General features: G+C 47.5%; 1 protein-coding gene across 4 annotated transcripts; it reads left to right on the top strand.

Annotated features, from left to right (window-relative positions):
- The first annotated feature begins 1,817 nt into the window (after window positions 1-1,817).
- Window positions 1,818-6,511, top strand: LOC112665252 (ral guanine nucleotide dissociation stimulator-like). Of its 4 annotated transcripts, none has more exons than XR_003140303.3 (5): window positions 1,818-3,399; window positions 3,842-4,035; window positions 5,014-5,182; window positions 5,597-5,790; window positions 6,032-6,511. XR_003140303.3 is itself a non-coding variant. In XM_025454889.3 (5 exons), the coding sequence occupies exons 2-5, from the start codon at window positions 3,361-3,363 to the stop codon at window positions 6,040-6,042; spliced, it is 438 nt and encodes a 145-aa protein (XP_025310674.1). In that variant the 5' UTR covers window positions 1,818-2,495; window positions 3,277-3,360; the 3' UTR covers window positions 6,043-6,511. The 4 variants fall into 4 exon arrangements, 2 of the variants coding, with proteins under 2 accessions (XP_025310674.1, XP_025310678.1); XR_003140301.3 differs by having other exon boundaries at window positions 5,011-5,182; XM_025454889.3 differs by lacking the exon at window positions 5,014-5,182 and having other exon boundaries at window positions 1,818-2,495; window positions 3,277-3,399.
- The last annotated feature ends 7,871 nt before the right edge of the window (window positions 6,512-14,382 follow it).

Here is a 14,382-nt window from a genome sequence, read left to right as displayed (position 1 = left end):
AAGTCAATCACAAGGAAAAAGTTGGAAAAACCACAAATGCATGGAGGTTAAATAATACCATACTAAAGAATAAAAGGGTTAATCCGAAAATTAAAAATGAAATAAAAAATACATGGAAGCAAATGAAAATGAAAACAGGACAGTGTCAAACTTTTGCCGACCTTGGAGGTAAAGCTCTACTTGTCTATAAGTGGTCCTAAGAGGAAAGTATACTGCAATGCAGGCCTACCTCAAGATTCAAGAAGAGGTGTAAATATACAACCAAGCCTTACCACTAAGGAAGCTAGGAAAGGAACAGTAATTAATGCCTAAAGGCAAAAGAAGGAGAGAAAGAATCATGATTGAGCAGAAATAAATGATAAAGAAACAAAAAAGTGTAGACCACTGGAAAAAACACAGTCTATTCAATAATTACCTTAGTCTAAGACCCCCAGGTGACTCCAGGGTTGAGCATCCACCTTCGGCCCAGGGCCTGATCCTGAGATCCGGGATCGAGTCCCCCATCAGGCTTCCTGCATGGAGCCTGCTTCTCCCTGTACCTATGTCTCTGCCTCTCTCACTCTCTGTCACTCTCATGAAAAAAGAAATAAAAATCTTTAAGTAAAAACAAACAAAACAAAATAATTCTCTTAGGCCTTTGCTGGAAGGTGCTGCTTGTTGCTCGACTTCTGTTCCATGGAATCCGTGAGGCACGATCATACTTACATTCGAGGCTTGCCGCTTTCTTTGTGTCACCAATCTGCTCCTGCGTCTTTATCCCTCTTTCTGCTTTTTGGTTTGATGAATTATTTTTCATGGTTCTATTTTAATTACTCCATTTTCTCCATTCAAGATTCAGCTGTATTTCTTTTTTTATTTAATGATCTTCAATGATGTTACTTCTCTGCTAACTCCCTAGTTCTGCATATGTGTCTATATTTACACTCGTTTCTCTATTTCTGTCAGTGTACATGGATACACAAAATGATTTCAGTTCAGTTGGTGGTCAAGCTAGAGATTCGGTGCCTACTGTCTACTTACAGTTCTGTGTCTGACAGCAGGTTTCCTAGAGCCCAGGTCAGGGTGACCCACTAGGTGCACTGCTGTCCACAGCTCACCCAGTGGAAATGAAGGAATGGCCCTTAACACATGACAGGCAGGGTTTCAGGATAAGGACAGCCTCACACCTTCTAGGTCAAGACTCTGACATATTCTGTAAGGTTTGCCTTATATTCAGGAGCCTAGGATTGTGGGCAGCTATTGCCCATCCCTGCTCCAGTGGGACTGTCATCTTCTGGGCCTCCAGAATCAGAGTACTGGTGCCCACTTGTTTGCACACAGGACCATGTGGGCCTGGATGCATGTACACACCAAAGAAGAACATGTGTTTGGAGGTATTTCCTGCATGTGACACCCACCTCCAATGTCATAGATATGATGCCACAGTGGCCTGGAGATGTCTGGAGGAAGCACCCGCTAGGAAAATCCCTATCCCACAGGCAAGACGCAGACCATCGCCAATGGGCACAATGGCTTCTCCAGGGTCAAAACCAGGGAAGAAAGGAAAGTTGTGTCTGAACCCAGGTGTGTTTCCAGGCTGGGGCCCTGGCTGCACACAGTCCTTCCCTGGGGCCTGTGGAGAGGGGTGCAGTTGTGTCACTGTGTGCACAGGCCATTGTCTGCAGGGAGGGGGGAGCTGTTGGCAGCTCCAAGCGCTGCTCCTGAAGCTTCCTCCAGGAGTGGACTCAGGTAGGGGGTCCCAGGCAGTGAGGTCACTTCCTTGACAGCAGAACTTGGAACCCCTGTAACCAGGCACCCGCATTCTAGTGCAGCCCCACCTCAGGCTCACTTGGTTGAAGACATCCGCTACTGGAAGATATTCTCTTGCTGCTTGCCCACCTCTGGGGCCTCTGGCTTCCAGGAACCCCAGGGATGCCACTTGTTCAAATGCTGTAGGCTTTGGCTCCACCATAAAAGCCAACGCCTCAGAGCATTTATCAGGAGGTGCCATGAAGTAATAGCAGCGCAGGCCAGGCCAGCCCACCTGTGCCAGCCATCCTGGGCAGTCCCATCCCATCTTCTTCAGGTTCAGGGAAACAGGGATGTGTGGGCAGGTCACATCCAGGCTGGAGGACATTGCAGGGCAGCAGGTTCCCTGGTGATCCCTTCAGGGTCACCCTGATGTCATGGTGGGAAGGGTGGAAAGAGGATTCCTGAGGTGCCTCTTACCTGACCCAGAGTTAGCCCAAGGCCCTGCAGCTGCATCCCTTTTCTCTCCTTGGGGGAGGTGTGTGCCGACTGTGCTGTGGTGTGTCTGGAATAGAGTCAGCTGGGTATGCGGCCCAGCCGAGGCAGCCAGACTGGGCACTGAGGTCTCCTGCCTGGCTTCTGAGCACTGTATTCACAGAGCTCCACACAGGACTGGGGGTGAGAGCGGGAGGAAGAGGTCGTCTGCCCCACCGCCTCAAGGGAGGGAATTGCCCTGCACAGCTAACAGAGGCCAGTGCAGGCTCAAGGTGAGTGCAGGGGCTGGGGCCACCCGACACCCAGGGCCCCTTGTGGCACAAAGGGCCCCGGAGCCCAGAAGCCAGCCTGCTACTCCCCTGGGCTCCCCCCTAGACACATGCTCCCACATGAGTCTGGATTCCCCTTCTCCCCAAACTTACCCCCATGGCCCTGCTCCTGCCTGGGCCAGATGCAGAGTCCCTGTGCACAGATTTGTGGGAATATCAGAATAGAGCCTTCAGGGGATGCCTGGTCACCCAGTGGTTTAGTGCCTGCCTTCTGCCCAGGCCCTGATCCTGGAGTCCCAGGATAGAGTCCCACCTTGGGCTCTCTGCATGGGGGCTGCTTCTACCTCTGTCTGTGTGTCTGCTTCTCTCTGTCTCTGTCTCTCTGTGTCTCTCATGAATAAATAATGAAAACTTTCAAAAAAGAGACACACCATGTCTCATCGCACATGGTCTCCAGTAGTTTGCACTGTGCTATGCTTTCTCCTAACTGGTGCTCCCTGGAGACCTCATTGGCCTGAGGTCCTTCTCCAACTTCTCCAAGGCTTGAGCATGGTCCTGGTGAGTTGGCAGACTTTTTCCCAAAGGGACATGGGGCTCACTGTACTATGTCTATTGCTGTGCAGTTAGGTTGTGAAGGAGCACATTCCTGCTCCCCCTTCTGGGGTCAGGAACAGGGGCCTCATGTGCTGCACAACATGTCAGAAGGCCAGTTGGTTCCCACAGCCATTGACCCCTTCACTGATGCAGGACTTCGATGCGATTCCCTTCTGTTGCCAAATCACAGGGCAGCACTGAACATCCTACAGCCTTCACACCCTGAGCCCTCCCACCCAAGGAAAGGTCTCCAAGTTGGCACCTCGAGAGAGGGATGTGTGGTCAAATTCAAGGGGTGAAGCCATTAACGCAGGTGGGTGCTGTCAAAACTCAGCTGACAATCGGACCTGGCATACTAACCTCTCCCACTTGAGGTCCTTATATTGATCCAAACTTTTTTTGAACATTTATCCTCTAAGATCATTTCTTTATTGGATAGTTTGTCTTGTTTGTTTAAGAGACAGGCAGAGAGCAGGGAGTAGGAGAGGGAGACACAGGTTCCTCAAGCTGACTCTGCCCCAAGCACAGAGCCTGCCAGGGGCAGGATCTCAGGATGCTGAAGCCATGACCTGAGCCACAACCAAGAGTCAGATGCTAAGTGACTGAGCCGCAGGCTTCAAGCCCCGTGTTCCTGCTGTGGGGACTCTTGCCCACCCCCCACAGCTGCTGAGAGCTCGGGCTTTGGTCTGCGCTCCAACTCCCAGGCCTCTTGGCAGTTACAGCACAAGCTGCACGTCCCCTCTGTCCCACCTCAGGGTGAAAGGGCGTCGGCCATGAAGTGGAATCCGATCTCCCCGACAAAGCCCAGCTGGACGGAGCTGCTGGAGCACGAAGTACAACAACTGCTGCCCGCCTTGCTGCTCAGGGACATCATCTCTATTTTCAGTTTCTTAGAAAACTATAGTGAATTTGCCAGCACTGAAGAGGTGCTGGACCTGCTGTTTACCAAGTGAGCACCCTGACCCTCCACAGCCCAGTGGGATGGGCCACCTACTGGTTGGGAGTCTGGGGAATGTTTCTGAGCTTCCTGGCCCCTCGTGCTGCTCCTCTGACTGGAGAAGAGTCACACAGGGCCTAGTGGGGTCCTGTAGGGAAGCCCCCAGGGCCTGTCCTGTGGCAGATCGGCTAGAGGGGCTGTGCTTGTGCTCATCAGCCGTCGTTCTCTCCCCATGACGAAGCCTGTGCCTCCTCCCCCACCACCACCAGGGTCTTGAGCTGGCCTGTTTTCCCACTGAAAGGGAGGTTTGAGAGTCCATCAGGGATCTGTGTCATGCTGCAACCAGGCTGGGGGACCCCGGGGACCCTGGGGTGCCCCAGGCCCACTCGGATATCGGCCATGCGCCTGGCCAGAGCCCTTTCATTCCTCAAGCATTCAGGAAGCCCTAGCAGGTGCAGGCACTTCTCCAGGAGCTGCCGGTGGCCCCAAGCACAGAGCTGACGGCCTCCCAGGGCTCCAGACTAGTCAGGGGTCAGAGGCTGACAGCCCCCATGATGAGAGGTCACGTCCACAGGACGATTCATGTGATGCCCCCGCCCTCTAGATATGGATGCATCGTAGTTGCCTATGGTGACAATGACACTGCATGGTGGAAAATGTGACTGAGCTTTCGCTCCTGCAGGAGGGCCTTCCCTCTCCAGGAGGGCAGCGAGGGGGCTGTGGGTCAGAGGTGCTGCTGGACCCTCACCCCACACATCTGCAATTCCTGTGACAGGGTCAACGTCTAAGGGCCCTTCAGGAAAAGAGCAAAGGAGAGCTATGGATGGGGTGCAGGCTTTGTGGGAGAGCACTGGGATCCCTAAGGGAGACCTTCTCCATGCCCACCCCCTCCAAACCCTTTGTCTACCCCACACCTGGGGCCCAGAGCAGAGGGTGTGGGGAGCATCACACTCACCAATCTGGTGGCACCTGGACCTGGGTGCACAGCAGGTGCTCAGGAGGGCCAGTGAGGGCTCATGGACCAGACAGTGCTCGCCCTGTGGGAGATGGGAGATTACAGCCAGTGGAAGGACACCCCCTGGAGGCCCCTCGTGAGTGAGGCAGCGCAGAGCCACAGGAGGGAAGGTGGCGGTACCAGGCAGCTCCTGGCAAGGCCATGGTAAGACACAGAGACCAAGCCCTCCTCACTTGGACATTCCCAGAGCGACAGTCTGTGCAGTGAGGGCAATGACAGGCCAGATGCCCCCCTCCCCGTACACCTGCAGGTGGATTCAAGGGGCAAGTGGGCAGGTAGCCAGGTTTAGGAGGGAGTCCCGCTTCCCCAGGAAAGACAGTGATAGTCACACCACTGGTCGTGGGCTCCCATGCACAGAGGCTTCATGCCAGCCCCTCCTCAGTGAGCAGGCCTTTGGCAGGCAGGACCGCTAGGTGGCAGGTGGACAAAGAGCAGGACTGGCCTCCAACAGCCCTGAGTGGGAGGCCAGGAGCCCCGGTTCCTGCAGGGCTTCCCTGGAACACCTGTGTGTGAGGGAGCCCTGTCTTCTGACGCCTGTGCCCGCCTGTCCCTCCCCAGAGCGATCTCCTGTATCCTGGACATTTGGCTGGAGTACTATCAGGAGGATTTTCATCAGCTCCCAGAATTTCCCTCCCTGAAAAAGCTGCTGGAATTCATGAGGCAGCGCATGCCAGGCTCAGACCTGGAACACCGTGCCTGGTGTTACCTCAAAAAATTCATACACCTCCATGCAGCGGAGCCAGAGGCTAAGGGTGAGGAGGACCGGGGGTGGCTGAGTTTGGGACAGGGTGGGCCCCACAGATCAAGCCTCCATGCAGCTGGGCTGGGAGAAGTGGGTAGGCTCACATCCCCATCCCCACGGGCTGCATTCTGGGGAGTCCTCCCAGGGCTCTTGCACTCACACATGTTGAGCAGTAGGAAGAGTGTCCTTGATTTGGGAGGGACGTGGAAAGTCCATCCTGGTGATGATACTTTGTCTTCTTGGAGCAACAGCTTCAGCCTGAGAACAACACCCTGAACCACCTCAAGAGCCCGCCCCAGCTTCGACTGTGGGGCCTGCTGCACCTTCAGGGCCTGAGGTGATCGAGCAGGTCCTGGCTGCTGGGGCTGAGGGCTTGGCCCGAACTGAGATACCGGCTGCTGAGTCGAAGCCCCTGCAGATAGTGGTCACTGCTCCACCCTGGAGGAGCCACCTGCACCCTTGGCCACCCCAGAGGAGGAGTAGGCCCCGGTGCCTGCAATCAGGGTCCCCAAAGTGCCAGAGCCACCACCTGCCTCTGAAGCAACTGGCTTCGACCCCTGAGCAACACCCTGAACCACCTCAAGAGCCTGCCCCAGCTCCTACCGCGGGGCTCGTGATGGGTGCAGCCCAACGGAGGCTTGTACTCCCCTGTCATTTCACTGTTTCTATATTTTGAGTTTTCCTTTAACCTGTATAGTGGTTTATGAGTTTTATTTGTAATAAAGGATAAGTTAACTTCACACAAAATTTACTCTGATGCTTTTAAATTATACATCGTGGTACTTTAGGTCCATTCACAGGGTCGCAGGCCCTGGAGCCCAGGGCACCGGGGGACACAGTCCAAGATCTGGTGCTCCCCCGGGACAGGCAGAAGCCAGGAGGACACAGGACAGCCAGGATGCTCTGCCACTGGGTGGCCCCAAGCTTGCAGATCAGCAGGCGCCCCCCGGAGCATCCAGGCCCCAGTGGACTAGGAGCGGAGGTAGTTACTGCAGGAGCTGACTCCATGGCTGGCTGCCGCCACTGTTGTCCCTCCTGGTGTCACCCTGTACCTAGGACTGAGCAGGGGCCTCACAGGATAAACAGCACCCACTGAGCTGTACACCTGGCAGGGGGCTGGGCAGCTCCCAAAGGTGCAAGCAACTGAGGATCAGCACTGAAGGCAGAAGACCTCTAGAAGGTCAGGGGGAAAGCAAGTTATTGACCAAGCAGCTCTGGAAAGTTCCAGGGGAAGTTGAGGGATTTACAGTATATGGAATCAGACGATACTCCCCCTTCTTTTTCTTTCCTGTTTGTATCTGGTGATTCCCCACCCCCCTTTTTTCTTCTTTTTCTTCTTCTTCTTCTTTTTTTTTTTTTTTAGCTTTTTCTCCTTTTTGCAGTACAACTTGTTTTTGGCCACTACACACTGAGCGAAATGACTATAAGGAAAAACTCACCTCAAAAGAAAGAATCAGAAACAGTTCTCTCTCCCATAGAGTTACAAAATTTGGATTACAATTCAATGTCAGAAAGCCAATAAAGAAGCACTATTATAAAGCTACTGGTGGCTCTAGAAAAAAGCAGAAAGGATTCAAGAGATTTCATGACAGCAGAATTTAGATGTAATCAGGATGAAATTAAAAATCAATTGAATGAGATGCAATCCAAACTGGAGGTCCTAACGACGAGGGTTAATGAGGTAGAAGAACGAGTGAGTGACATAGAAGACAAGTTGATGGCAAGGACAGACACTGAGGAAAAAAGAGAAAAACAATTTAAAGACTATGAGGATAGGTTAAGGGAAACAAATGACAGCCTCAGAAGGAAAAAAATCTACATTTAATTGGGGTTCCTGAGGCGTTGAAAGGGACAGATGTACAGAATGTGTATATGAACAAATCATAGCTGAGAACTTCCCTAACTTGGGAAAGGAAACAGGCATTCAGATCCAGGAGATAGAGAGATCACCCCCTAAAGTCAATTAAAAACCGCTCAACACCTTTACACTTAATAGCGAACCTTGCAAATTCCAAAGATAAAGAGAAGATCCTTAAAGCAGCAAGAAACAAGAAATCCCTAACTTCTATGGGGAGAAGCATTAGGATAACAGCAGACCTGTCCACAGAGACATGGCAGGCCAGAAAGGGCTGGAAGGATATATTCAGGGTCTTAAATAAGAAGAACATGCAGCCAAGAATGCTTTATCCGCAAGGCTCTCATTCAGAATAGAAGGAGAGATAAAGAGCTTCCACAAAAGGCAGAAACTGAAATAATATGTAACAACCAAGCTGGCTCTGCAAGAAATATTAAGGGGGGCCCTGCAAAAGAAAGAGAAAGTCTAAGGAAACAATCCACAAAAACAGGGACTGAATAGGTATCATGATGACACTAAATTCATATCTTTCCATAGTAACTCTGAACGTGAATGGGATTAATAACCGCATCAAAAGGCACAGGGTTTCAGACTGGGTAACAAAGCAAGACCCACCTATTGCCTGTCAACAAGAGACCGGTTTCAGACATAAGGACACCTACAGCCTGAAAATAAAAGGCTGGAGAACCATGTACCATTCAAATGGTCCTCAAGGATGGCAGGGGTAGCCATCCTTATATCAGATAAATTAGTTTGTCCCAAAGACTGTAGTAAGAGATGAAGATGGATACTATATCATACTTAAAGGATCTATCCAACAAGAGGACCTAAGAATCATGAATATTTATGTCCCGAATGCGGGAGCCGCCAAGAATATCAATCAATTAATAACTAAAGTTAAGACATACTTAGATAATAATACACTTATACTTGGAGACTTCAATCTAGCGCTTTCTGCAATCAACAGATATTCTAAGCACAACATATCCAAAGAAACAAGAGCTTTAAATGATACACTGGACCAGATGGATTTCACAGATATTACAGAAATTTGCATCCAAACGCAACTGAATACACCTTCTTCTCAAGTGCACATGTAACTTTTTCCAGAAAAGACCACATACTCGGTCACAAATCAGGTCTTAACCGATACCAAAAGATTGGGATCATCCCCTGCATATTTTCGCACAACAATGCTTTGAAATTAGAACTAAATCACAAAAAGAAGTTTGGAAGGATTTCAAACACATGAAGGTTAAGGACCATCCTGTAAAAGATGAAAGGGTCAGCCAGGAAATTAGAGAAGAAGTCAAAAGATTCATGGAAACTAATGAGAATGAAGATACAACCATTCAAAATCTTTGGGATACAGCAAAAGCAGTCCTTAGGGGGAAATACATCACAATTCAAGCATCCATCCAAAAACAGGAAAGAAACCAAATACAAAAGCTAACCTTGCACCTAAAGGACCTGGAGACAAAACAGCAAATAGATCCTACACCCAGCAGAAGAAGAGAATTAATAAAAATTTGAGCAGAACTCAATGAAATAGAGACCAGAAGAACTGTGGAACAGATCAACAAAACCAGGATTTGGTTCTTTGAAAGAATTAATAAGATAGATCAAGCATTAGCCAGCCTTATTAAAAAGAAGGGAGAAAAGACACAAATTAATAAATCATGAATGAGACAGGAGAGATCACCACCAACACCAAGGAAATACAAACGATTTTTAAAACTTATTATGAGCAGCTATACGCCAATAAATTAGGCAATCTAGAAGAAATGGACACACTTCTGGAAAACCACAAACTACCAAAACTAAAACAGGAAACAATAGAAAACCTGAACAGGCCAATAACCAGGGAGGAAATTGAAGCAGTCATCAAAAACCTGCCAAGACACAAAAGTCCAGGGCCAGATTGCCTCACAGGTGAATTCTATCAAAAGTTGAGAGAAGAAACCGTACCTATTTTACTAAAGCTGTTCCGAAAGAAAGAAAGAAAGAAAGAAAGAAAGAAGAAAGAAAGAAAGAAAGAAAGAGATGGAGTACTTCCAAACCCATTCTATGAGGCCAGGATCACCTTAATTCCAAAACCAGACAAAGACCCCACCAAAAAGGAGAATTATAGACCAATATCCCTGATGAACAGAGATGCAAACATTCTCAACAAGATACTAGCCAATAGGATCCAACAGTAGATAAAGATTATTCACCATGACCAAGTGGGATTTATCCCCGGGATGCAAGGATGGTTCAACACTCGTAAAGCAATCAATGTGATTGATCAGGTCAGCAAGAGAAAAAACAAGAGCCATATGATCCTCTCATTAGATGCAGAGAAAGCATTTGACAAAATACAGCATCCATTCATGATCACAACTTTTCAGAGCGTAGGGATAGAAGGAGCATTCCTCAGCATCTTAAAAGCCATCTAGGAAAAGCCCACTGCAAATATCATTCTCAATGGAGAAAAACTGGGAGCCTTTCCCCTAACATCGGGAACGAAACAGGGATGTCCACTCTCACCACTGCTATTCAACATAGTACTGGAAGTCCTAGCTTCAGCAATCAGGCAACAAAAAGAAATAAAAGGCATTCAAATTGGCAAAGAAGAAGTCAAACTCTCCCTCTTCACCGATGACATGATACTCTGCATAGAAAACCCTAAGGACTCCACCCCAAGATTGCTAGAACTTATACTGCAATTTGGCAGTGTGGCAGGACACAAAATCAATGCCCAGAAGTCAGTGGCATTTCTATACACTAAAAATGAGACTGAGAAAAGAGAAATTAAGGAGTCAATCCCATTTACAATTGCACCCAAAAGCAGAAGATACCTAGGAATAAACCTAACCAAAGAGGTAAAGGATCTATACCCTAAAAACTATAGAACATTTCTGAAATAAATTGAGGAAGACACAAAGAGATGGAAAAATATTCCATGCTCATGGACTGGAAGAATTAATATTATGAAAATGTCAATGCTACCTAGGGCAATTTACATGCTCAATGCAATCCCTATCAAAATACCATGGACTTTATTCAGAGAGGTGGAATAAATCATCTTAAGATTTGTGTGGAATCAGAAAAGATCCCGAGTAGCCAGGGGAATATTAAAAAAGAAAACCATAGCTGGGGGCATCACAATGCCAGATTTCAGGTTCTACTACAAAGCTGTGGTCATTAAGACAGTGTGGTACTGGCAGAAAAACAGACACATAGATCAATGTAACATAATAGAGAATCCTATTAACTAATATTAACTATATTAACTAATATTCAACAAAGGAGTAAAGACTATCCACTGGAAAAAAGACAGTCTCTTCAATAAATGGTGCTGGGAAAATTGGACATCCACATGCAGAAGAATGAAACTAGACCACTCTCTTTCACCATACACAAAGATAAACTCAAAATGGATGAAAGATCTAAATGTGAGACAAGATTCCATCAAAATCCTAGAGGAGAACACAGGCAACAACCCTTTTTGAACTCGACCACAGTAACTTCTTGCAAGATACATCCATGAAGGCAAGAGAAACAAAAGCAGAAATGGATGATTGGGACTTCATCAAGATAAGAAGCTTTTGCACAGGAAAAGATACAGTCCACAAAACTCAAAGACAACCTACGGAATGGGAGACGATATTTGGAAATGAAGTATCAATTAAAGGACTAGTATCCAATATCTATAAAGAACTTATTCAACTCAACAGCAAAGAAATAAACTCTTGGTGATAATTACTTGTAAATATATTGTGTATATCTTCTGGTCTTTTTCTTCTACCTATATGTGCACATACATATATGTGTGTCTGTGCATTCATCACCCAAACAGACATCATAGAGCTTATATGATTTTATGTCCTAAAATCACCATGGCATAGTGCTTGTGCATGTTGACTCTGGTGACACATTCTTTTTTTTTAAGATTTAATTTATTTATTCATGAGAGACACACAAACAAAGAGAGAGAGAGAGAGAGAGAGAGAGAGAGAGAGAGAGAGGCAGAGACACAGGCAGAGGGAGAGGCAGGCTCCACACAGGTAGCTGGATGTGGGATTCCATACTGGTACTCCAGGATGACGCCCTGGGCTGAGGGCAGACACCCAACCACTGAACCACCCAGGCATCCCTCAGTCTCCACATTCTTAACATTGAGATAACAGTAGATGGAATGTACCATCAGTTCACATGAGGATTAAGTGAGATAATGAATATATAACAATTTACCACAATGTTAGGCAAAGTGTGAGCATTCAAGAAATTTTCACTTTTTTTTAAGATATGATCAAAACTTCCCATTCTATTAAATATTATTCAAATACCAGATTCTTTCCCATTAGTATCCCAATATATTATAAGTATTTTATACCCATCCCTTTTTTTTATCACAGCATAATGTAGAAACCAAGGCAGCCTGGCATCATGGCAGGGTCCAGAGTCAAAATGCTTGGTTAAGCTTCTTTTTTTCTTATTATAAATTTATTTTTTATTGGTGTTCAATTTGCCAACATATAGAATAACACCCAGTGTTATTCCCGTCAAGTGCCCCCCTCAGGGCCCATCACCCAGTCACACCCACCTCCGCCCACCTCCCCTTCCACCACCCCTAGTTCGTTTCAGTTAGGACTCTCTCATGTTCTGTCTCCCTCTCTGATATTTCCCACTCACTATTTTTTCTCCTTTCCCCTTTATTCCCTTTCACTATTTTTTGTATTCCCCAAATGAATGAGACCATATAATGTTTGTCCTTTTCCGATTATCTTATTTCACTCAGCATAATACCCTCCAGTTCCATCCACGTCGAAGCAAATGGTGGATATTTGTCGTTTCTAACGGCTGAGTAATGTTCCATTGTATACATAAACCACATAGTCTTTATCCATTCATCTTTCGATGGACACCGAGGCTCCTTCCACAGTTTGGCTATTGTGGACATTGCTGCTAGAAACATCGGGGTGCATGTGTCCCGGCCTCTCATTGCATCTGTATCTTTGGGGTAAATCCCCAGCAGTGCAATAGCTGGGTCTTAGGGCAGATCTATTTTTAACTCTTTGAGGAACCTCCACACAGTTTTCCAGACTGGCTGCACCAGTTCACATTCCCACCAACAGTGCAGGAGGGTTCCCTTTTTTCCACATCCTCTCCAACATTTGTGGTTTCCTGCTTTGTTAATTTTCCCCATTCTCACTGGTGGGAGGTGGTATCTCATTGTGGTTTTGATTTGTATTTCCCTGATGGCAAGTGATGCGGAGCATTTTCTCATGTGCTTGTTGGCCATGTCTATGTCTTCCTCTGTGAGATTTCTTTTCATGTCTTTTGCCCATTTCATGATTGGATTCTTTGTTTCTTTGCTGTTGAGTTTAATAAGTTCTTCATAGATCTTGGACACTAGCCCTTTATCTGATACGTCATTTGCAAATATCTTCCCCCATTCTGTAGGTTGTCTTTGAGTTTTGTGGACTGTATCCTTTGCTGTGTAAAAGCTTCTTATCTTGATGAAGTCGCAATCGTTCATTTTTGCTTTTGTTTCTCTTGCCTTCATGGGTGTATCTTGCAAGATGTTACTGTGGCCGCGTTCAAAAGGGTTGTTGCCTGTGTTCTCCTCTAGGATTTTGATGGAATCTTGTCTCACATTTAGATCTTTCATCCATTTTGAGTTTATCTGTGTATGGTGTAAGGGAATGGTCTAGTTTCATTCTTCTGCATGTGCATGCCCAATTTTCCCAGCCCATTTATTGAAGAGACTTTTTTCCAGTGGATAGTCTTTACTCCTTTGTCAAATATTAGTTGACCATAAAATTGAGGGTCCACTTCTGGATTCTCTGTTCTGTTCCATTGATCTATGTGTCTGTTTTTGTGCCAGTACCACACTGTCTTCATGACCACAGCTTTGTAGTACAACCTGAAATTTGGCATTTTGATGCCCCCAGCTATGGTTTTCTTTTTTAACATTCCCCTGGCTATTCAGGGTCTTTTCTGATTACACATAAATCTTAAAATAATTCGTTCCAACTCTCTGAAGAAAGTCCATGGTATTTTGATAGGAATTGCATTAAACGTGTGAATTGCCCTGGGTAACATTGACATTTTCACAATATTCATTCTTCCAATCCATGAGCATGAGATAATTTCCCATCTCTTTGTGACTTCCTCAATTTCTTTTAGAAGTGTTCTGTAGTTTTTAGGGTATAGATCCTTTACCTCTTTGGTTGGGTTTATTCCTAGGTATCTTATGCTTTTGCGTGCAATTGTAAATGGGATTGACCTCTTAAATTAAAAAAAAAAAGACCTTATAGACTCCATCCGTAAGTTGGAGCTGCTAAGAGGGCCCCCTTGGAGGGGAGGTGCCATAAGGACAGTCACCTGTCTACACAAGGCCTGGGAACACTGGGACCTTTCCTGGGGCTGGAGGATGGGAAGTGAGCAGTTCCGCCAGCCGCCACCAGGGGGCGCGTCGTCCCAGTGCCTTCGCTCCTCTGGGAGCAGCCCGGGGGCGCCCTGAGGCAGAGCGGGGCTGGGGGCTGTGGCTTCCCGCGCGGGGTGTCAGGGTGCCGGGGTGCCGGGGCGCCCAGCACCTGCAGAGGCAGCGGGCAGGCCGGGCAGGATTGGAGCGAAGGTGGCCGGCCCGCGGATGAAGCCTGTGCCTGGAGAGCAGCCTGTGGCCTGTCCTGCCCATGCACCTGCCACTGCATCCCTCCCCGCCCCCAAGCGACCTGGGTGCTCACAGACGACATCCTG

Source organism: Canis lupus, chromosome 10, assembly GCF_003254725.2.
Source record: "Canis lupus dingo isolate Sandy chromosome 10, ASM325472v2, whole genome shotgun sequence".
NCBI lineage: Eukaryota > Metazoa > Chordata > Mammalia > Carnivora > Canidae > Canis > Canis lupus.
This window is presented reverse-complemented; position numbering and strand designations above follow the sequence as displayed.